Source organism: Manacus vitellinus, unplaced genomic scaffold (assembly GCF_001715985.3).
Source record: "Manacus vitellinus isolate BGI_N305 unplaced genomic scaffold, ASM171598v3 scaffold_22_pilon, whole genome shotgun sequence".
Taxonomy (NCBI): Eukaryota; Metazoa; Chordata; class Aves; order Passeriformes; family Pipridae; genus Manacus; species Manacus vitellinus.
This window is the reverse complement of record NW_021939632.1, coordinates 11,877,179-11,901,768: the sequence shown is the minus strand read 5'-3', so window position 1 is coordinate 11,901,768 and position 24,590 is coordinate 11,877,179. Positions and strand designations below refer to the sequence as shown.

The window sequence follows — 24,590 nt, the reverse complement described above, 5'->3', positions numbered from 1 at the left end:
GGAAGCAACACTTTCTTACAACATTTTGATGGATTTTGAATACTCTCTAGTCTATTAAAGATCTGGTGTGGCATTGATATCTCAGTTTTGCAGATCATAATCAGAGAATTGTGTTAAACTACAGATTATTAGATACCTGTTGCTGTTTGGTTTTCAAAATATGTGGAGCATTTTATTAACATTTCTTTACAAGCTGTGGTAAAAAAACCCAACCAAACCAAAAAATCCCAAGAGAGAGCAACTAACCAATGAAACAAAAACCCCTGACTGCTGACTTCAGTCATGTCCTTATATGGAAGACATAGTTCAACTTCTATGTCAGTGGCCACATGCTAGACATTATTAATTATTAGATTTGACAGCCTTTGAAAAATGAAAAGGAATTTCAAAGCAGTATATAATCATTACATCTGTACCACAGAAGTGTTTTCTTCAGTTTCTCCACTTTCTCCAGTTTTCTTTAAAACTGGAACACTATGGCCTTCTGCTGGGAGAGATGGGGAGAGTAGGAAAAGCCAAATATTGCTGAAGCAAAATATTTCTCCTATAGCACCTACAATAGTTTTGAATCTGTTACTTATATAAACAGAATTACTGTTTGGGGTTTTCTCCCCACATCCCCATCACCATTTCAGACAATCACAGAATGGCTGAGGTTAGAAGGAAAGCCCTGGAGGCCATCGTGTCCAGCTCTCCAGTGCACACAGGGTCACTGAAGCAGGTTGCCCAAGGACCATATCCAGACGGCTCTTGACTATCTCCACAAGCACTCTGGGCAACTTGTTCAAGTGCTCAGTTAAAAAGTTGATATTCACTTCCAGTTTGAAAATCCAATGTTTTAGCTTGTTGGTTATCATTTTTGTCACAAATTAACAGGTTCACTTGAGCCAGCAGAAACAGTGCAATGGAAAACATTAAAGATTGTTTGCAATAAGAAGGAATTTATGAGACAGAATAGTACATTGTTAGGAGTAGGAGAGTAAAAGTATTCTCATATTTGGACATAAAGCATCCAATCACAGTCATGAATGGAAGAAGAAATTTTACTTTATAGGGATACCTGAGCTTCTTCCTGTTGTTTTTTCAGTTGTTCCAGCATTTGCTGAAATTCTGCTTCTTTCTGTTCTGCTTCTTCCATGGTTGCTTGATTCTGTTCTTCGTAGGCCATGGCAACCACAGCCAGGATCAAGTTGATCAGGTAGAAAGAACCCAGGAAAATGACCAAAACAAAAAATATCATGTATGTTTTCCCAGCAGCACGCAGTGTCTGGAGAAAAAGAGATAATACGCATTTTTAGCAGACTTTGAATGCTGTTACATAATATGATAGCCTCTGTGTTATAATCTATAAATACATTATAAGACTGCTTTGTGTTAGCACAAGATTATTTAGTTACTTCTTCCATACAGAAATAATAATATATCCTGAATATATATGCAAAAATCTAACTTTTATGTCTACTATTGTCAAGGGAAATCAGATTCTGAATACTTCAGAACTTATACCAACAACAATCTATATATCTACATTATAGCCTTTAAATTTAACAGTAGTGGGGCCCATCAGCATCTTACCTTCTTGTCTCATCAGTCCCAAACTAGACTGCCACAAAGACAGTGCACTATATAAAATGTCAGTGAACAAAATTACTGTCCTTCACACTAAGATATGTATAATTCAGGGACAAAATGTAACCTTTTCAAACAGAACATATTTTTACTAGACAGCAAATAAATTTCACTAGCATTTATTTACAGCATGTTTGGGTAAGAAACTTTAACAACTTAAGTTCATTTACACATTTGGGAAAACAAACAATAATGTTTAACCACCCTCATAAAAGCTATTCCTTATTATGTATTTAAGTAGCACATGGTAACTAAAATCATTAATAAGGGCCTTACTGTTTAAAACAATAGCTTACATACATGAAATTAAAGATGATTTCTGGTCCAAAGGCTTAGGGACATGTGAATGACAATAACTATGCAAGTACTATGTAGTAATGGTATTGGTGATGGTGCTGTTTATTTTAATAAGTCCTCACCAGCTGGTAAAGATTCTCCCAAAAGTCCTGAGTCATCAATCGAAACAGTGACAAGAATGCCCAACTGAATGTATCAAAACTTGTGTAGCCATAGTTGGGGTTTCTACCAGCTTTCACACATATATATCCTTCTGGACATTGACTACAAAAGAAGAGGAAATGCTATTTTTAACAACTACTCTATATTACCATATGCTGTAGTAAAACAAAATTTTTCAGGAGTACCAGTTGCTAACAAAACTATGAACAAGTAAAATTTTATTCTACATACCTAAGATAAAAATATATATCTTATTGTTTTTCAATTTTTAATTCCATTTCCTAATGATATTTCAATGCTTTAATAATATAATTAGTATTATTCTATCTACCTTTCCCCACAATTTGTCATAATAACACATCTCCACCAGGACAAGAGAAGAACATCAAGTAGCATGGCTGATGATAAACAGTAGCCAGCAAGCTGGCGGCAACATTTATGCAGGTAGCATTCATGTGGTTACCTTTAGAAAAGTAGCCTAAGATGCAGATGGAAGTGCCTGTGTAAACTCAAATCACATAGATGGCTGCATTTACGTACAGCTTCAAATGCAAACCACTGGTAATTTGTAACTCTACAGTACAGTTGATATTAAAGTTGACCACACCTGAGCTATTCTAAGCAGCTAATTCTTTTTTCTTTATGCATAATGAAAAATGATGATCATTTTCTTACCCTGCATCTGAGCTATTGCCACACAGCAGTGCATCACTTTGTCCTTCCAAGAAGTAGAAATGACCTGATTAAAAAAAAAAAAAAATCAAGAAGGTGATGAGAAAGGTAACATTTATGCCCAATGGAAATTGAGCAATTATATAGACTTTTACACTTGAAAGAAATTAGTAGAACTAACAAACTTTTTAACTGCAACATACAATGGTTAAGAATGATAAAAGCATGGAAAATACTGCCTTGACAGGAAAATGGTTTTCTATAGAGTCCTAAAGTTGGCCTTTCTTTAGAAAATGGAAAGGTAGTTGCACAGTTAATTCTCAGAAACCTAACCAAATTATTAAGATATAATGGCTGGAATACCAAATTGTATATGTCAGCAAATAGAAAAACAGCAGGAAAACAAGGCAAAGGATGAGGGCAAATCTCTGCCTTTGTTTGTGCATTTCAATATAGAATACTTAGTATTATTAATTTATAATTTTTCATTACATATTATTTTATCCAAGTATTCTTTGGAAAAATACTGAAATTTTGCAGCATTAAAACAGAACACAACATGCTCAAGAAATTGCTAGCTGGATCTTAATTTGAGCAGCTGGGGGAGAAATCAAGCTTTTATTGTACATTACAAAAAATTACTACACAAAATTCTATAGCAGAGGAATGGACTTCAAGAACCTATATGTATTTTTCAACTGGCTAACTACTAAAATGAGGCAAAACATAATCTAAAGAGGTGAAACTCTTAAAAGCCCCTGACACATTCTTTTATTTTCTTTGTTCTGCTTTGCAGCAGAAAAGGAAAGACAATTTGCCTTCGATTTCCAGTTTGGGATTCTTATGGTAAAATGGGAATCTCTAGTGGAGATTTTTGGGTCAGGTGGCATACTAAGCTAAAGTTGCCAGAATTAGGTATGTTCTGGCTGTTCCCAGGAAGCAGATGGTTCTGTGAGATTCACTGCCAGCTGGCACAGACTATCTTAGCTGGCATGAACTAACTGAGGACTAATGCTAAGCAGACAAGCAGGGAATTGCAACCAGTTCCTATTGACTGCTTCTACTCTGTCACCACCTGTATACGACAAAGGCAGCATAAAATCTGCTTGTTTTAAACAGAGAGAGAGATTATGTGCATAATTTATACATCAGCAACCTAGTCTCAGATATCAGATAAGAAATCAGAGGATTTTCAGACATTCTGGTGATCACACAGTCAGACCCTGTGAGAGATCTAACCTCTACCTAAACAGTTCAAGAAGTTTAAAGATGCAAATAGGCTCCAAGCAGGACTTTCAAAATCGCCTGTCGGCCTAATTCATATTCTTATGTGGCACAACGTCTCCTCTGGAGAGCAGAGAATCCAGTTAAACCATCCAGTCAGCTCAACTCTCAGCACACTATTTTTGAAAACACTTAAATAAGATTTAAAAAAAAAAAAAGATAATGATAAAGTAATAAAAATAGCCAACATGGGTTTGTAAAAGATATGCCATATATAAAACTATTCCTGTCTCCTGCCAATTTAATAACAGGACAACAGTCATGTGTACAAGCCCTACATGACACTTCCATATGCAATTAAAGGAGATATTTTCTGTCTGGAAATACCACAAAATACTTGAAAAAAATTCTCAGAGAGGAGTCACCAGTGACCCAGTGTCAATTCATAAGGATACCTCTCTGAAGATCCTCCAGGGATCTGTGCTAGACACAGTTTTCATAAAAAGTTTCATTACCAACTCAAGACATGAAACAACAGAAAAAATGCATCAAGTATTCTGAAGACATCAAGCTAGGAGAGATAACTGAAATTCAGAATGACCTTCACAAACAGACAAGCTGGTCCAAAAGCAAATGGATTTATTCCAGTAGAGACAAGTGCAAAATCCTACACTTGACAAGGCAAAATCAAATACGTAAATGTAAAACAGACAGGATGTGGCCACAGCCACCACAGTAGAAAAAGATGCAGTGACTGTCACAGTTGACTGTGAATCAACAATACAGTGCTGACATAAAACTGAGGTAATTTTGAAATGTGTTAGTAGGAATGTTGCATATATGGCACATGAGGTAAAGATACAAATTAGAAGTAATTGTTAGAGGAGTAAGTACCCAATTTAAACATCTCATAAAACCCCCCAACCAACTAAATCCCATAACAAAAAAAGGCAATGGAAGAACAAGAAAAAAAATTCCCAGACTAACTGGAAAGAGTCCAAAATAGAAAAAAGGAAGTGAAAATAGGTACAGAAAATGCAAAACAGCAAAGATCAGAAATAAAGAAGATAAGAGTTTTTAAAGATCATAAAGACTAATACAAATTAGTCTATGATTATCTTATTTCTAATTCTACAGGAGAAGCAGTAATATATTCAATCTGAAATTAGGAAAATGTAGGTCAGATATTTAGAAAAAAAAATTCTATTTGTGTAATATAGTACCAGAAACAACTAAAGGGGAATGGAATGGATCTGGTCTTCAGATGGTTTTATGAATAGTTTATCATTCAAAATTTCTCCATGACACTTGTATACCACAAGCATGCTGAGATGATAAGTATATTAAAAGATTATAAGGCAATGAGACTTGGATCCAAAAGTATTTAGTTCTTAAACTGAGGTTTTCTAACTTTCAGTGATATAGTCATCAGTTACAACATTTATACAGACTTTATAAAAACCCTGAGATTATGCCTAATTATGAAGTTAAAACACTAAAATACACTAAAATAAATAGAAGAGGCTGAACAGATTAAATAGGAGAAACTGATACTACCACGATGAAAGATAGAGTAGCAATCTACTATAGATATGTTCACAGTTGTTCTACCTGAATTTTAAAACTATTTTTGTTAACACAGTGGTGACATTAACTACCTAAAACAGTAGAATACTGTATTATGAGACACAAAGGAGATGAACACACTCATTTCCTGATTTTCCAAAGAAAGGAAACAAATTAAGAGACACAAATATGGAATCTAATTCTTATCTTGCAAGGATGAGAAGCACGGGATAAATCTCCAGTACTGTCATAAAGGCATGTCTGTGCTGTGCAAGAGAGTGTGATGCAGAGACACTCACCAAGTTGTAAAGAAACAACATAGTTGCATTGACGTGCTATGGCAGGACTCATGGGCTAACTGACGTTCAAATGTGGGTTTATGGTATTGGGTACTAACTTGCACTGATCCAGCTATTACATTTCAGATCCTATATTAATGCTGTCACTCTACTTCAGGAGGCTTGAAGCTAGCATGGAAATTTCTGGTTTAAGCTGAGATATGATTTTACTTTAAAAGCCATATTCGGTAAAAGGTAAAAACATATTTTGGCATCCAGTATGGTATTATGTTAAATTATATTATGACTGTTCTTTTATTTACTAGAGAAAATGAGTTCTCTCATGTCTGTTGGCCAGGCTACACACTTTTAAAGGCAAGAAAAAGATACTAATGTTCTTGTATCTGTTTAAATAAATTCCAGAAAACCAATGCAGCAGATTATATAATTAACTCTTACTTTCATCTTCGATGTACTCATCCCAGTTAAATGTTGTCATTGTTGTATTAATAAATGTACCATTTTCACCTATAGAGCTATTAAAGATGGAAATAACAGTTGTTTCAAAAGTAGAATTGTCTGGAGGCCACTGCAGGCATTTATTCCTCAAGTTGCCCATGAACAGCTGCAGCCCTATCAGTGCAAATACACTCAGACAAAACACTGTCAGGATCATCACATCTGAGAGCTTCTTCACAGACTGAATTAGGGCTCCCACAATAGTCTTCAAGCCTGCAAAGAGAAAATATTTTTATTATGATGTTAAATAGATACTAAACACACACAAAAAAATTCACTTCATTTTTTTCCTGATAAAGATTTCATGCAAAAAGCCTAGTAAACTACTCAAATATTTGTGATACAATAACTTTAATGAAAAGCCTTATTACTTGTGAAGATGAGTGAAAAGATGTAAGTTTATGCTTATTTTATAGTGTACAGAAATAAAAAGTAGATAATTCCAAACACATTGTTTTTGCCAAAACAAGTGCTTCTGTTATCCATGCTATATCTCAACCCTACATAGAATAGCACTGTTCATTTTTTGCTGATGCTTCTTTCCCAAACCTTTCTTATATGAACCTTTTATAATGTATTCTACATTAGTAAACCCATTATAAAGACATTATAAGTGCATATTTAAATGACGTTGTAATAATCTTCTTACAATATAAGAGGGGTGATGGTTTGGAGAAGAAAGACATCTTTAAAACAATACCCCATGCATGGCCCATGCTATCTTTTAGAGTTTAATTTTTCATACGTGAGTTAAAACTGAATTAAGTTGCCATATCAAGTGCTTTCAATAAATGATAAAATTTGCATCACTATGAAAGCTTAAAATTAACTTATATTTAAAACATGTAAAGGAAAGCTTGATGTCATAAGATGCAAATCACAATAGGCTGTTTACTGCAAATATCCCATGCAAGAATTTGTTAAACTCAAAGGCTGATTTTTTTTTAAAAGAAAATACAACTAATACACGCATGAATCAATTTAAATAAAATTACGTCTTGATTCCTGCTTTTTGTTTAGTTGACAATGTGTAGCAAACAAGGCTTATGCTTTAAAAATGTGAATACAGCCTTTGTAGAACAAAAGTCAGCCTCGGTGTTTAACCTCGCTCTCACCTGGAATGACTGATATTGTTTTCAAAGCTCGGAGAACTCTGAATGTTCTCAACGCTGAGACATTGCCCAGGTCCACAAACTCTGTCACATATCTGTAATAGGGGAGTTCACACACAAACACAATGACAGCACACAAATAACAGTTGGAGATACGAGGGGCCTAACACCTTACACCAACTTCTTCTTACCTGGAATTACAGAAATAGTTTTCAAAGCTCTCAATACTCTGAAAGTTCGAAGAGCTGAAACATTGCCTAGGTTTACAAATTCTGTTACATACCTGTAGGATTAAATCACAGTTACTCAGAATTGAGGCAGATTTTATCCTATTTGCTCGGGTCTTTGATCAAGACCTCTTGATCGTTCACTGTATTTTGCCTTTGTTATAAATATACTTCTGCCCATAAAATTAAATAAAGTTTTATCAAAATAAACCACATTGACATGATGTTTGAAACCTAATTTGGTCAGCTATTAGCACGAAGTCAAGAGGATTCCTTTTAATTCTGGTATGCAGAAAGGAGACAGGATATGAACAGCTCAGGCTGATGGCATTCCCAATCTTAACGGGCTGGCACACCATGCTGGCCTCTGCAGCACATGCTTGGTTAGAAATACTAAAATGTGTAAAAGAGGTAGAAGAAACATATTGAAACCACAGGAAGTCCAGGCTCCAAATGTTCTGGCTGACAAGATATGAGGCAATTTTTAGTCACTAATCTCATGCTATCAGAGAGAATATTTATTAAAAAAAAAAGTAGAAGACTTACGCAAATGTTATGACAGTGAAATCTAGCCAATTCCATGGGTCTCGAAGAAATGTAAAATCTTCTAAACAGAAGCCCCTTGCAAGAATTTTAATAAGTGATTCAAAGGTATAAATTCCAGTGAAAGTGTATCTGAAGAAAATATGCAAGACAGAGATTACAGGTACACACATTATCTTCACAGTTTATGCTTTCTAGTTACTTTATTTTCATTTTCTTCTCTTTAAGAGGCATAAGAATTTAATGGCAGTTATGATCAATTTTTTCTTAAGCATAATTTATACCATAAGGAAGGAGAAATGAAATTAGGATTAAAAAACTAAATAACAACCCATATCTTAAATTCAAATTCTGTAATCTATACCAATAAGAGAGATGCAAAATTCCCAGTTACTTCACTGCTGCATGTTTATGTCCAGTCTGAACTCATGCCATAACAAAACACACAGATGGAATATGTTAGGATTTCAGTAGTTGCTTCCAGACTAAAAGTTTCTTTCTTCAATGCTATTTTTATGGTGAAATGTTGCTTAGTACCATGAGCTCACAAGTGCCAACCCTCATCAGCCCTCATTCATTATAGAGCAGGTATATCCAGTACTTCACTTTCAGCAAGACACAGTACTGGAACGAAACAAGTAATTTCAGATGCAAAATCACGTGCAAGAACAACCAAAAATATTTATGAATGCCAATAAAATTCAGCTACTCATTTTGACTAAAAAAATGTAGTTGAAATGTAAATTAAAAAAATATTTAATTCCAGCATTCTGTGTCATTTCAATCTTCTGTATCCAAATGACATCATCTTGAAATTTAATTTAATTTATATCTTTAATGAAAAAGAATCCAAATTAAACTGCTTAACAAGCTTACTCTAACTGAGCCAACCTGAAAACCGTTTTCCAATGTGAATGTTTTCAGTTCAATCACTAAAAAATGTCTCCTGCACAACTTTACTTAACAGATGAGGACAAGTTGTAAATCTAAATGGCACAACACAAACCCGAGAAGAAATATCCAAGCAATCACTCTTTATCATAAATATTTGCTACATGCTAGACATACACACAGGTTCGCGCTGAACTCAAAATGAGAATGCCTTTGTTGACTTTAATAGCCCTGTGATTTCACTTTTGATTACTGGAGATTAAACAGGTATGTATCATCCCAAGCACTAAGGAATGAAAAAGCATCAGAAGCATAAAATGCTATTGCAAAAATGAAGCACCATGAAGAGCAGTGTTTCACACCATGGTCTACAGCCTTGGAAGTGTCATTGTCCATCGGCACCATGTGGCTGACACCAAACCGGACCACTTAGCCAACAAGCTGACATCATGCTAACCATTTCAATACTTTCATTAATAGTTTAGTTTGCATACATGCTTTCCATTGTTAGATTGGCTTTGGTAAAAGAAAGCTGCAGAACAGTGAATACAGCCATCCATAAGATGATCCCTTTATCTGTTAATGGTTATTGCAATTGAGATGAAAGAGTGCCTTTTTGCATTCTTCCACAGATGCAAGATAGAATGCAGTGAAAAACACTTAAAATTCACTTCTTCTGTATGATCATAAGACCAGCTTTTCTTCTTACATCCCCCATCTAATACTGTAAACAGAAGCTGGACATTAAACAACTTGTCATGAGACAATTACATGTATTTAACGCCACAGTGAAGAAACCAGCATCAGAATAGCTGTTGAAAGGATATGCCAACAAGGTACCTGCTGCCAGGGGATGCCATCCTAATATAAAATAATTTACAGCAGTTTATTTCTGATTACTATTATTCAGAGAAAATCCATTTAACTTACTCTACATTCTTTGTCCAGTCTGGAGGGTTACTCATGGTCATGAATACGCAGTTGGTCAAAATAGTGCACATGATAAGCATGCTGAATAATGTAGGTTAAGAGTTAAGGAATATAAGCCAGAAAAAAATCTTATAAAAAGAGTATCAAATAACACACTGCTTTGGTAGATTTTCACTTTCAGGAGCAATTTAACCCTACCCAGCCCTTTTAACAGCCAGGGAAAGGCCTTGAATATGTTAAATCTTTCCCAGTCACCACTTTATAGCTAAAAAGAGAACAATCATCTACGAAAAATCAGAAAATCTGAAAGATACTAAAAGGAAAGACTCATCTCTTAATTTTAGGAGATCTTGTTTTTTCTTTTTGAATAAAAACGTGAAAATTTGAAGTAGTAGCTTCCAATTTCTTGGAGTAATACCAAAATCATTACTTTTAGATGATCTAGACAAATCTGATGTGCTTCATGCATACAAAAGAATAAAAAATACATTTTCTTCATTGTTTCACCATAAAATTTGGCACATATAAAAAATTTTGCTTATCATTATGATACATATATTAAAGCTAGCTGCAACATAATAGGAGACAACATAGGGAAATCTTAGGGAGAGAAGTATTTTATTTATTATTTATTTATTTATTTATTATTATTTATTGCTGTTTGAGTTCTATATGACTTTTGTAATATAAATGCAGTTGGAAGGGAAGGCACATGATATTTCCCCCCTCGGAAAAAAAAGAAATCTAAAAAGAATTCCTGAATAGGTCCAAGTCATAAATAATTTATTTTAAGAGAACTGCTCTAGATCTACAACCTGTCACTCTCAGAATTGCTGACATTCTTCTAAGATATGAAAACACAACCATCAAAATGAAAACCACATAGGTGAATCACAAAATGTCCACATGATGGCACCATCACCTGAAACTAGAGACAGGACAAAGCTCAATTTTGAGAAGAGCTTTAGCTGAAGGTTCATGTAGTGCTCCTAAACAGAAACCCCAATATAATGGGGTGAGAAGTACAGTGAGGTTCCCCTCATGAAGTTTTCTTTGCATGTCTACATTAATTAAAAAAACCTTCAAATGACAATAAATACCTCTGCCTTCTGAACTGTGGTATTAAATTCAACAATTCCTTGGGTTTCTGCTCAGTAAATATATTTTAAATCCCTTAGTCAGAAACTACCTTCTTGTTCTGTAACTCATATATGAACACAAGAGAAAGGAATATTTAAAACATAAAAAACCCATGTTATGAGTTTTCCCAGCCTGTATTTTACATAGGCTTTCAAAATCCTTTTTGATGAAATGTCCTCTCAGTTGCAAGTCCTCACTATTCTTTCATCAGTGGAGAAATAACTATACCTTCCCACAAGTTTGAACAACGTTTTCTAACATTCTGACTTCAGTGACTAACTCTTCACCATCATCTCAACCCCACAGTCTTCTATTATTCCACATAACTGAATAAAGCTCTAGAATATGGTAAGGAGTGTTATATAATTGAGAAATAATTAGTTGTAGTGGCACCTATAGCAAGAAAATTCAAAACAGGCTATGTAGTATTATGATTGATTCTGGAGCCACCTGTAGGCTAGCCATTGATAACAACATCTAACACAAAACAACTGTTGTAATTATCAGACTTCCACTGTAACAAGACTGGAAGAAATCCTTTCAAGATTTATTCTACATGATCTTAGGATCCCTATATGCAATGCTACACACAGAACTACTTTCAGTGTGCTTACGTTAGGTATTTGTAGAAATAAGTGTGCAAACATTTGTATTTGCTCCTTAAGTAAGCAGACTTGCTGAAGTCAATGCCCTCAGTCAATGCCCTCATTTCTCTTATGAGCATTTGGGATCAGACCAGTGGGATGCCTACTATAGGTAGCTATCATAACATCGAAAAAGACAAAATAATATGTAAGTAATTATAATAATTTAGCTTTTCAAATCTCTACCTGCAATGTGGAAATCTCATGACCTACCTGAAGACTGAAATTAAAACATCAACAGGATTATGTGTATAATGCAGTAATGATCAAGAAATAAAATAGACAGGTGAGATACATATAGGACTGAGAATGTATAACAAAACAAGAAACCTAAGCTGGTTTATGAATCTATCTTTCTGCAATTGTTATCAGAATAAGAAAATGAAAAGGAATAATGAAACCATATTTTCACTAAATATTCATGCAAGCACAGACCTGGGATCAAAGATATGATTTTAACACATGGTATCAGTGAAGAACTGTAAGTATTTTGAGCAATACATCTGCAGTTTATGAAAAATGTGGAGGAGGGGAAAAGATGAAAAAAGATATGGTGATTACAGGAAAAATAAGAGGGAAGGAAAAAATATGTGGGGGAAGAAAGAGGACAGAGAAAGAAATTGTAAAGGACAATGACTGGTTGTCTGGCTTCTGGTATTACTATATTAGGATCCAGCAATGAACACAAATGTAAAAAGAGAATAAGAGAAAGAACAGAAGACAGAAATAGTAGATAGAAGAGGGACAAAGCACTACAGATCATATTGATCCTGGGACATGTGCCAGAGAATGATTTAAATACTAAGTAACATCTCATTCAGTACAGTTTTAGACTAACCACTTGAAAAGGATATGAATGTACCAAAATCTTAATAGCTATTTTTCTAAGAGGATTGAAAGGAGTTAACATGTACAGGGCAGAGGTGGCACTGAATCGGAATATTGCCTTCCCTTTATTCAATACTATAAAGGTCTGGAAAAAGAAAAACAGAATGAAAAACAGCATTTACAAGATAACAAGTTACAAACCCAGAATAATTTTTATTTCATCATTAATTGTATTTGGCCAATATGTTCTTTCATTTACACAATTCCTTGTCCAGTTCAAACATCATTGAGTCCAGCCAAATTACGATCAACATAATTGAATGAAAACATTTTAATAAGTTTATTTAGAAATCAACGACAATAGTAACTCAAAGTATCTAAATTCCAAGTGATCATGAAAATATGGAAGAGTGTTCAACAAGTTTTTCAACGTAACACTAATGTACTCAGTAGTTTTTGCTGTACTATGAGAATAATGTATTCCCTTTCCAACTATTGCTTTATACTTGCAATTTTGTCTATTTTTCTTGAGTCATGCTTTATTTTTACCTAATACAGAATTCACTAATCCATGTATTTTCACTGCCTCTCCACAGCTTCAGCAATAACTAGTGTATTACTAACATTTAAAAAAGCATTTCTGAATGTAATAATTTCTTAAAAAATGAGAAACAAAGAGGAATAAAGTCTTTAAGTTTTTTAAAAATTCTTTTGATTCCCACACATCTGGGGAAATTCTTATCCATTCCTAGAATTTCTTCTTTCTACGCATGGGTCAAAGTTCATGCTTGTCGAAAGCAAGTGGATCTAGCCAGCATTGTGGCAGTCCTAGAAACCCAAAGGGCATATCAGCCATGCAGACCTGGAACACTGCCAGCAGCCATGATCTGCCTCAACTGGAATCAGAGGGCAGCATTTGTAAAGATTACGCTCTACTTTTCTGAGCAGGTGTGGCAAACAGAGCAGCTGAAATCCTGAAAACACAATGCCTCTCCCTGCCTGAAATAATACATTTCAGACTTTCAAACTGAGCATGTTTGCATTCCCACATAACTATTGATTCTTAATCCACACTTTGGTCCTTTATTGTAGGGGAGAAAGGTTTGGTCTGTAATGTGCCATTGACTATCACCATTTTTCAACTCTCTTCCTATTATTCCTGGAGTCCATTAAAATATAGCCTCTAATAATCAGAGTTCTTATGTTTTCTATTCCCTTTACTCTGACAAAATGTCTGATGAAGTATCATTTGTGTGCTGCTGACTCATCGAGACATATTAAAAAGAAAAAATTGAGCCTGACATAAACAAGGATGTTCAAAGATATTCAAAGAACACCAAGAAAAATAATAGGAGGAACTATGATTGCAACATATAGCTCGAAGTCTTGCATCTCCTACTAGAAACCACTATGCTTTTGAAAAAGATCAATACAACTGCTGGGCATTTCTCAATCAGGAACAAGCATTCCTCAGGATTTTACCCCACATCCACATTTAATTGCAGAATTACTTTTCCGGTTTCTAAAGCATGATAATACATGCTCTAACTTTAGGATTTGTAGCATTGAATTTAGATTTTTACTACTGTAGAACAGGGAAAGAAGGAAAGAATCAGTACTTTGACCCAAATAATATTTGCCTTCCAGACTTCAACAGGGTAAACCACTTGAGTAAAGGGAGCAGAACATGATATTTAATTGCAAACCTTGTTTTCAAATTTAACTCATGATTCTCCATACATGAACTGAGTTTCAGAAATTCTGCAATGAACACTTCAGGCACAGCTTATTTTTTGTGAGCTGTTCTATTTAGTTCCTCATGGTATGCCTATATCACTATTGCTTCAACATATTACTGATGAGGCATACCCCTAATTCCTGTAGGAAATATCTTCATTTGTATTTTTTTACTTAGTTCGACTCATGACAATTCTTGGGGTTTTTCTTCATTTTTCTTTACAGTAGCTTCTTCGCTTTCATGTTTTTTGTTTGTTTGTTTTTAAATTCACTTGATTTTATTCGCTAGCTAGTTTCCACAGAAAAAAAAAAGCAAGCACAAGAAAAAAATTATGAAAACAGGAAAGAGAATCGTTAATTTCTTCTTTACTGGTATAATAATGATGGTGCAATACATATGATGCCAAAATCTAAGGGACTGAAATTCTGGAGGAAAACCAAGGCCATCTGGACACAATTCTGAAGTTCAGCACTTTTGTTCTGGCCACAACGGTTGTTGTTACTTTAAACAAAAAGAAAACATGTTTGTTTGGTTTTTTTAAACTAACATCTCTAGAGAAATATTTTTAAAATTATGTAACATTCTGTCAACACTCCAAGAGCAATTCCTACCTCCTCTTTATTTATGTCCCTCTTTTAAACACCTCTTCTTTGAAAACAATCATAAAAAAATATAGAGCTGGATGTCAAAACTTTTTCAACCAGACTAAGCTGGATATATGATGCCTCTATAGAGTACAGTATGGAAGAGGATGATCTTCATCATATCCTAAGAAATTACCTTTACATACTCCCCTATCCTTCCCAGCACCAAGAGAATGCAACTCAGACTTTCCACATGACAGTGAACAAACCTAGTAACAAGCTGCCTGGCTACCTTTGAGATGGGTTTCATATTGAAGATCTGCTCCTTTCACATCTGTAATACAGCAATTCGTAATAATTCTAAAGATAACTTCTGTGCTACTTCTTCAATTTGCCTGTGTGTAAACCTCTGAAAGTTACAGTTTTTGTAAAATGCCAGGTATATTAAAATAAATCTACTGACAGACCAGGTCCCGCAAACTTGCATTACTAATTTCTGTTCTTACAATGGAGATTTCTGCCAATCAGATCAGCTGTTGGGGGAATGTATTAGACAGAAGGACTGAAGGACTGGATCAAAAAAACTAGAAATACTATACGAAGGGTTTTTTGTTACTTAATCTTCTAACAGTCTGATAGAAATATACAACACACTCACTTTTTTATTGATATAATACGGGTCCAGGTCTTCCAAGGGCTCGGACACCATTCCTGGAGGTATGTCACCGTAAATAAATGGCAGTGTCTTTCCTGCCTCCAAGTCACTATTTGGCTTTGGGCCATCTTCATCATCCTCGTCTTTGCGTTCCTGTTTGGATTTTTGAGCTTTTTCTTCATTGATACGCTGCTCAATAGCTGCAAGTGATTCTCTTGTGAAATAGCGGAAGCTGTCGGGTCCTGGTGGTACCAGCACTGATTGTGCCATCTTTTCATCCTGCACCTCTTAGTTACTGTTTAGCCTCTCTCATAAAAAAAGTGCTAAAATATAAAAAATACAGAAAAAATTTAGAGTAACACAGACAGTTACAAACAACATAAAGGAATATACTTCCACAGAATTTTCTGTGGGACATCTTGTTAAATTCAATAGTCATCAGCCAAGAGGAGGTTGCTGTGAAATGAATTTTTAAATTTGTTTTTATTTCAAGACAAACCATTTTCCTTTGCAGTTTGCCTCTTAGAGTTGTCTTGAAGGTATCAATTCTTAAAACATTTTGTTTAAAATTCATTTGAATTAACTTAGCGCTTGCAATGATAGTCAGTTCTATAGACTGATAAAGAAGTCGCATACAATACAATAACATATTTTTGCCTTTATTAAGGGTAATGTTATCCATTCCAGTGATTAAAGTAGGAGATATTTTCCACTACATTCAGTGCGAGGAATCAACAGTTCTGAAGTGTTTGATTTGGTGTCGAGGAGCAGACTACTCAGACAACTCACCTCCTTATTTTCCTGGAAGCTGCATCTTGGACCAATCCTCCCTCTAGCTATATGGACCAGAAATGACTCCTAGAATTCACTATTGCCATGTATAGCCAGAGGGATCAGCTGAAAGCAATACGAGATTCTCCTTCTCTTTGGATACAAATATGCTGCCTTTGCAGAGCTGCCAGCTCAGGAAACAAGATTCAAGCATAAGCACCTGTATACAGATCCCCTGCCTGGCAACACATTGTGCACTGGAAGAATTGCTGAATGGAATAAAAATGCTCTTTAATCATTACATACTACTCTTAGATCTTTTATGTCTGATATATAATAGCAATTGTATATATTTTTCATAAATTTCACTAGCAAGAGCAGGACGATCTCTCCTTAATGTCTCCAGACAGTTCAGTTAAAAAGAACAAGTGGAAAATATTCCCAATGCAAATACTTTGATCTGAAATCACAAACGGGATCTCTGCTGTAGTCTACAAGAATTTTTCTCAAGAGTCCTTCTGAGTAAGCACACTAAAAATATGGCAAATGCAATAAAGCAACAAATTTTGAGTAAGACAATATACTCAGAAAGAGTTATCAAATTAAAATGATACAACAGTTTGAATACAACCAGCAGGATCCTATTTTACTGCCTCGCTTAACACACAGACTCCAGCACAGCCGCAACAAACTCATATTTTTGAAGGCTGCTAAATAAGCTGCAACATGATGCTTTCTCCTCCTTTCCAACCATATGCACACAGCCATTTACACCTACACAAACATCCACACACATCCCAACTCCTGCAGGTCTCCCTTGAGCATGCTCTCCCACTGCAGGAAAATGCACCTGGTGCATTCTGTCAGAGGGTCTGTAGCAAACTGCTGCTGGAAGCTACACTGACTAGTAGCAGCAGAAAGGTTAATTAGGAAAATGAAAGTGGTCCTGCAGCAGAATCCTGTTCATTATATTTTTAATTACAGAAGGAAAAAGAAAAAAAAAAAAACACGAAAAAGCATAATTCTGTTTTAATACTGCAGAAAACAATTAAAAATTCATTACCAGTGAAGAATCTTGCACTTATGTGGGTTTGGAATGGCACCAAGGAAGACTGCAGCTAAAATTCCATCATGTCTTTTCCTTTTTCTTTTTTTTTTTCCCTTTTTTTTTTTTTTTAATTCTCCTTGTGCAGACCACACCTAACTTCCTGCTGAAGGATCCTGGTTATTGAAGTCAAATCTGGCATTTCCTGTGTGAGCCTACTAAGCGCTGTAACTCTTATTGCCAGTAGATGGTACTGATATACACCCATAAATTCTTGTCAGAAATGGTAAAGAATTTTTGCATGCTCAAACATTTGCTTAAACTGAGATTCTGGGACTAAAATACACAAATTTATATAACCAGCCAAGTCTCGGGATTCTCAAAAATTCTTTTGAATGCATAGCAGCTACTGCTGAGGAGACCATAGCAGCTAAAACTGTGAAGGTGAGAGAGAAAGAAAGTAGGAGATATAGCAAAGTAAGATAGATTAAAAAATGGAGGTTACAATGGCAGTGTACAACCAAAGCAGTTGCTGAAACCGTATTATTCTCAGTCTAGATTATTTTAAACTATAGCTTGTGTAAATTTTCTAAAATAAATGCATACAATATATTCAATGTGTATTCTTTCCAAATCTGGAAAGCCAGCAATGAGAGAGAAGGAGGGCAGTTTTGAGTGTTCACAGCAGTGGTAAGTTCCTGTACAGAAATCATCTCTTCTTGCTCCCTGCTACAGCAGGTGATCAGGAGCACTGTAAGCCCCTTTCATGTGGCAAATCAGTAAGACACTGCTTTTGGGCACCACTCCACCGAAATGCCATCCTATCTCTTTCCATTCTTCTGCCTTCTCTTTATTTTCTTTGCTTACTGATTTTTGTCCTTTTTCTCCCATTGCACTAATAAAACTTTTTACCTCTCTCCTACCTCACCATCGACCTTCTGCCCTTCCCTCCTTCTCTCACACGTACACAAATCTCTTCCAAACTTTTCAAGCACACAGGTCTTGCTGTATCTATACATTCAGATGTTCTGGCAGTCATTTACTCCCTACCATCACCCTTCCTTCAGCTGTGAAGAGGACAAGAAAAACCTGCGGAAAGTAATAAAAAGCAAAAGGTCATTCTAAAGTGAGAGAGGTTGGAGAAGTCAAGAATATAGTAGCTGAAGAAAAGGCACTGTGGCTTTGAAAAAGAGACAATGAAGAGAAGGAAAATATTGATAATTTGTTTCTTTGGTAATCATGGTGATAGAATGATCAGTTTGACTTAATCAAAATAAGGTTTTTTAAATTTTCATCAATTAAGAAAATATATGCTTAATGAGCAATGTAATTCAAACACATCAAAAGTATTGATTTAGTTTTGACTTACGTAAGTATTACACAACATTTTAAAATAATGTTTAAAGCCTTTCTAGAAAAGTGTTTTGAGAGGATTTTCTAATTTCACAGATGATTCAATGAAATCAACAAAAAGTTTACAAACAATTCCACTTAACCAATGTTTTTGTTAAAAAGAAGTTTGGATGAAAACTTCTGGCTGGATCTAATTAGAACTATGGTTTACTTGGAGCTGCTCTGAAGCCTCAAAATAAGAGGATTGTGAGACAGCACAGATTCACAGGAGAAGTAAAGGAGCTTCTAACTACAAAAGCATTTTGATTATTTATTCGTGTGGATATGCACGTATGTGTTTATGCAGCTGCTTATATATGAAAGTTACAGTAAATCAAATACCTGAAAAGCTGGGCACATTCACACAATATGGAAAAGGAGCTTTATTCTTCCATTAGTGGCATATTAAGTTACAGCATCTGATTATTTGTTTCGTATCGTATGGGACTGAAATTACCCAAGATCTCAATTTGATTTCCACCAGTGCTATACAATCTACATGCACAGTGCTAGGCAGGGAAAAGTGAAGACAAAAAGGAAATAGCCAGTGACACATTGTATCCCATTGCCTTAGATGCTCTAAGGGTCTAGTCTTACTAGGCTGTAAAAAGAAGTGAACAAATATTTTAAAGAGACAGACTAGACAGGAAAGGCAATATGATCTTTGCAGTCTAGAAGAGAAATATATCTACTTCTACAGATGAGACCACAGTAATACATCTAAAGAAGCTAGTAAGAATCCTAAAAGTATATTAAAATAATTAGATACTACATAGCTATAATAAATGTAACAGACAAAATTGATAGAAATAGAAAGGGAAAATTATTAAATTGAATAGCAAATATCAATCAAAACCCAATCCAACATAGCCTATATTTAAAAACTATTGTTCAAACATTTTCAAAATTTACCTAAAAAATAAATATGAAATAAGTATAATAATTCTGGTAATAGGTAACTTCTGGCTATTGTCTAGCTTCCCATCTACAGCTATGGGTACATTTTATGAACAATTGTATCACTAGTGGTATCCATCCTCCCTCTACTATGGCACATCTGAAAGCTTGAAGTGGACCTTATCCTTTAATGACTTGGTGAAACACATGGCCCATACAAAGGGTAGAGACGAAGAAGTGTTCAGTGTCATATGTAAAGAAACTCTACATGAGGGTGAAGGATTTTTGATGGGACAGAGCAAAGAGAAACTTGTGAGTCTTTTCCTAGTTGCCGAGCAGCTCTTCATCTACAAACAATCCTCATTAATAAAATCAGAAGAAAAACACATTGACAGTTTCTCCTCAGAAATCTGTAAAAATTAACTGTCTTTGTTCAATGGTAAATCATAGCATTAAAATGCACAAGTGGCAATTTGCCATCATTCTATGGTTCTGTGATCCCTTTACTCTCCAGCTGTGTGTTCCTCTACTATATGAGATTGCCCCAAAGTGCATGACTTTTCATTTATAGTTCTGAATTTCATCTCGTTCCAGTAACACCAGTCATCAAGCTCATCTAGTCCTTTCTGTATAATAGCTTGCTCAGTCTTTGACAATGCCTTCCAACTTTGTGATAGGAACAAAATACATTGGCATTTGTCCATTTTCTTTGCTGAAATAATAAATTAAACTTCAAATAAAATCTGTCCCAAAATTGTAACAATGACAAGGAACTTCAGCCAAAGTGTAGGTTACTGTGATACTTGTGGTAGTTTGCAAGATATGTTAGTACTACCCTAAAAACTTTAATCTTAAAAGTAGTCTGAAGTTTATGCTCTAAAATGAAATTGTATTTTTTTAATTGAAAAGCAAAAGGGGTAGAAAAGCAGAGCTTTTTCTTCTTGTAAATAGTATCCATTTAATCAAATACACTGAATTCCTGTCACCTCTTCCTCCCATGCTACTTAAAACACTATACTACTAAATTATTCATGGTGATCTAGATGACTGAAAAACATGTTTGTTAGCTTTGAGATGACATGAAACTGGGAGGGCTACAGGTAAACAGGAGGATAGTATTAGAATAAAAATGTACTGGCAAATAACACAATGGACTCAAAAAGTGATTCAATTCACTTGAGAGATAAAAGCTCCACCTTTTTAATTTGGCAAGAATAAGTAACAGAAAAATTATAGGATGAGGAAAGAATCCAACGATAGCTCTGCAGGAACTGATCTAGAGTACTTACGACATCACAGACCAAGCATGAGTGAAAATTGTCAGTCTTGCAAGAAAAAAAAAAGCAATTACTTGGATTTATAAACTTTTGAACTGATCTTCTACTCTTCTACTTGGAGCAGTATGTATGTCCAATTTTGTATTACATTTCAAAAAGTATGGAAAGAATTCAGACCACAGCAATAAAACATAAGTTATGAGAAAAAAATCCAAGGAAATGTAGGATTTGAGCTCTTTCTGCCTTAATTTTATGTTGGAAAGATTGACTGAAGACACAGTGACAGTCTTTATGCGGCCAGAAAGCTCCTCCGAGGAAAAGGAGGAATTAGTTTTCTTTTTATCTAGCATAGATGCAAACTGGTTGTGGGGTTAAACGGCAGCAAGAGAGGTTTGTTAGGGAAACCTTTTACCACTGAAAAAATGGAATGAACAGAGTAGACACACAACAATCATTTAAGTGCTTTAAGAAAGGCTAGACCTTGGAAAAAACAAGATCAGAGTGCGTTTTATAGCAAAACTGATCAGGATGAGAATCAAGAAACTTTTAACAGGCCGTCACTGTGTTAGGGTTTTAATAAGCATAGGTTTCTCATTGTTCTGTGCTGCTTCATCTATTATTTTTCTCCCCAGGCCTCAAGGGAGCAAGAGCTTATTGTTTATATACCAGAGAAGCAGAAAAGAAAGGGGGTTTGATTTCAGTCACTTTGCAATGAGAAAGTTCTTGAAAACTCAGTGGGGGGGCAGTGTAGAAAAAAATGACATCACATGCAAGAAATTCTAAACACTTCTTTAGAGAGAAAGGGACAAGAGTATCTAAGGAAGTACTAGTGTGGAATAGGAGAGATCTGCCCTTAGTTTTTCTTTACTCTCTCCTTCCATACTTTCCTTTTTACCTAGCCTGACAAAAAGAAATTAAAACAATCGAGTTTAGAAAAGCTATATTAGTCCATTCTCTTACTTGCAGCTCACATTACTGTTATTCTTATACATGGGTAAAATAAATCCTGGAAATACTCTGTTCTGTCTCACAGAGTATTATCTCTGTAACCCTTCTGGATCTGTCAGCACTCTATGGCACAGCATGAAAGATTGTATAACATGTGATGGCACTGTCTGAAGGTAGAAGGTTTACAGCTGGTGTAGTATCTCTGCTAAGATTTATGGGCTCACTACTCCATGGCTGAAATTAGACAGCAAATAAACATCAGTTTTCCTGTGCTTGAGGTTTGTGTGTTTCATACAACGCTGCACTGTCTGTTCAGTAGCCAGAGCTGTGACAGAGGTCCCTTCATATAATATCGACGTGCTGAATTGTGCACTTTGAACAGTAGGTGTTCCTGCACAACAAATTTTTCCAAATAGCTCTTAGAAGAGCTATATAAAAATACAGCTTCCTACACATTTTCCAACATTTTAAATGGATGTACAACTAGCAAATCACCTTTGAAAATGCAGTTACTGAAAATCTTAAGCCAATATGAGATAGTGCTGTCAGAAAGGACAGACGCATTTTCCACCCGCTCTTACCCTGTTCATTTCCCACTGTGCTGGTCTGAGCATTTCTGCACCTCTGCATTTTAGCCAGCAGCTCACTGGTCTGGCTGAAAACTGTAAATAACTGGTCAGATTTCAGACAGATCAAATAACTCATCCACCGCACTTCAGAAAAGAAGTTAAGAGGCACTTTAAGAGTGCAAAGGACTAGCTGACTACCTTTGGTGTCATCCAAATTTTAATGCTTCTCCTACGTGCAAACTCAAGAGGGCTTAACGTGCCAGAGCACGAATAAATGGATCTCCAGTTCTTGAATAATGGAGCGCAACAGGGCTCTAACAGTTGTAGTCGACAAATATTGGCACAGAGCCTGTACCTGGCGTAGAACCCAGCGTAAGTAGGATAACAAAGCAAAAAGGGTTATTAAAATGCCCAAACACTAGCAAATCTAAAGATCAAAACTGCATTTGCATTCAGTTACAGCAGTCTCAGGACTGCTCTTCCAAGACCAGAAGGTGATCAGGATTACTCTTTACCTTTCAACATGGACGTCAGGACAGCATTTTATGTGAAATGTGCAGCAAGGATCTTCTAATGTGAAAACGGGTATACAAAGATCCCTATTGGGAAAGTTTGGGGGTCCTTCAAATAAATTTTCTTACTCTCTTTAAAACTTATTTCAGAAAACTACCCACAGGGCTATATCAAGATGTACTCCAAAGAAATATGAAAAACACATTGGTAAAAATCAGTAGATTGTTATCTTTACTTACAGTTAACCAATAATGGGCAATGACTTGCATTTGCTAAAGTTACTCCATTTTACTCTTTTATCAGAAATGGCCTTTGAACAATTGCTGATTTTCAACCAAATGTCAGTGCCTGAACAAAAAAGCTACTTGTCTTTCCAGATAAGAGGCCCTTAAATCTCTCCTTCTAGCATTAGAAAATTTGGTTTTTTCACTTGATGAAAATACCATACTTAACCTTTTTTTTTAATACAGTGAAATAAACTTTCTGCCAGACTCCAATGAGGTCCTCCAGTTCTCCTCAACCAGAGGAAAAAACAAAGGTTGATTCCCACTCAAGAAAGATTCAAAACAATAGTTCAAGTTTCCCTTCACAAAAAGAGAAATACTGTCTCCAAAGCAAACAGCAAATGTGGGAAAACAATGCAAGACTATTCACCAAATCCCTAATGAAGCTGGCTAAGTGATTAAGGCCTTTCAGCTATCTAGTTGCTGTGGGCTTTTCTTAAATCAATCTTTGCCCTGATATCCATTGTGAGAAACATATCCCCACAAGTACAGTCTTGTGTGTCAGGCTAGAGATATATCCATTTTTAGTGTGTTTGTGTGGGGAGAGTGAATATACAATTCAAAGATGTAATGATAACAGAAATGCCATATGTATGGGATGAGCTAGATATTTCCAGATGCCTGAACAGGAGAATGTGCTGACTACTTATGCTGTTAATAAAACATGCTGTGATTTCTTTCCTGACAAACCAGAACTCAGAGTTTAACGTTCCCAGTACGGGCATTATGTAAAGATGTTTAGAATGAAATCTCCATTAATCTTAACTATAGCATGGCTACAAAAAATTCATAAGTAATTTATATCCTTTTGAATACAAGACACCAGGTAGATAGAAGATTCTAATATCCCCCTAACATCTGGGGATGGATGAACAATCATAAATCATGATTCTGAACCTACTGACAAGTGATTGTGGGAAATACAGCGTGATTCCATTTTTAAAGCCTCTGTCTTCTGTTGCAAACACAACTTATGAACAAGACTGTCCCTTTTCACTCATAGGTTACGCAAGCCCACGTCAGGTCCCGGCAGCGAAGCCGGACCAAGCTCCTCTCAAGCCAGGGACAAAGGGCCAAGGACCGAGCCCTTCGCCTCAGTGAACCGCTGCCACCAGCTTCCACTGCCACCCAAAACACTTCCACACGCTCCCTGGAACCTGGCAGCGCCAACATGCCCATACCGCGGGCGCTGCGGAGAGCGCTGCGGAAAGCAGTGGGGAATGCGAAGGCGGTGGGTGAAAGGCAGGAGGGGGAA

General features: G+C 35.7%; 1 protein-coding gene across 1 annotated transcript in view; it reads right to left on the bottom strand.

Annotated features, from left to right (window-relative positions):
• The window catches only part of LOC103764229 (sodium channel protein type 2 subunit alpha), a 76,987-nt gene that overhangs the window by 40,080 nt on the left and 12,317 nt on the right, over positions 1-24,590 (bottom strand). Inside the window, exons 2-10 of the mRNA XM_018072601.1 lie at positions 15,643-15,962; positions 12,689-12,807; positions 10,051-10,140; positions 8,233-8,361; positions 7,463-7,554; positions 6,288-6,560; positions 2,764-2,827; positions 2,049-2,190; positions 1,061-1,267 (exon numbers count right to left, since the gene is read on the bottom strand). Of these exons, the coding sequence (XP_017928090.1) occupies positions 1,061-1,267; positions 2,049-2,190; positions 2,764-2,827; positions 6,288-6,560; positions 7,463-7,554; positions 8,233-8,361; positions 10,051-10,140; positions 12,689-12,807; positions 15,643-15,909 (1,383 nt within the window). The 5' untranslated portion in view covers positions 15,910-15,962. The remainder of the gene's footprint in view (positions 1-1,060; positions 1,268-2,048; positions 2,191-2,763; positions 2,828-6,287; positions 6,561-7,462; positions 7,555-8,232; positions 8,362-10,050; positions 10,141-12,688; positions 12,808-15,642; positions 15,963-24,590) is intronic.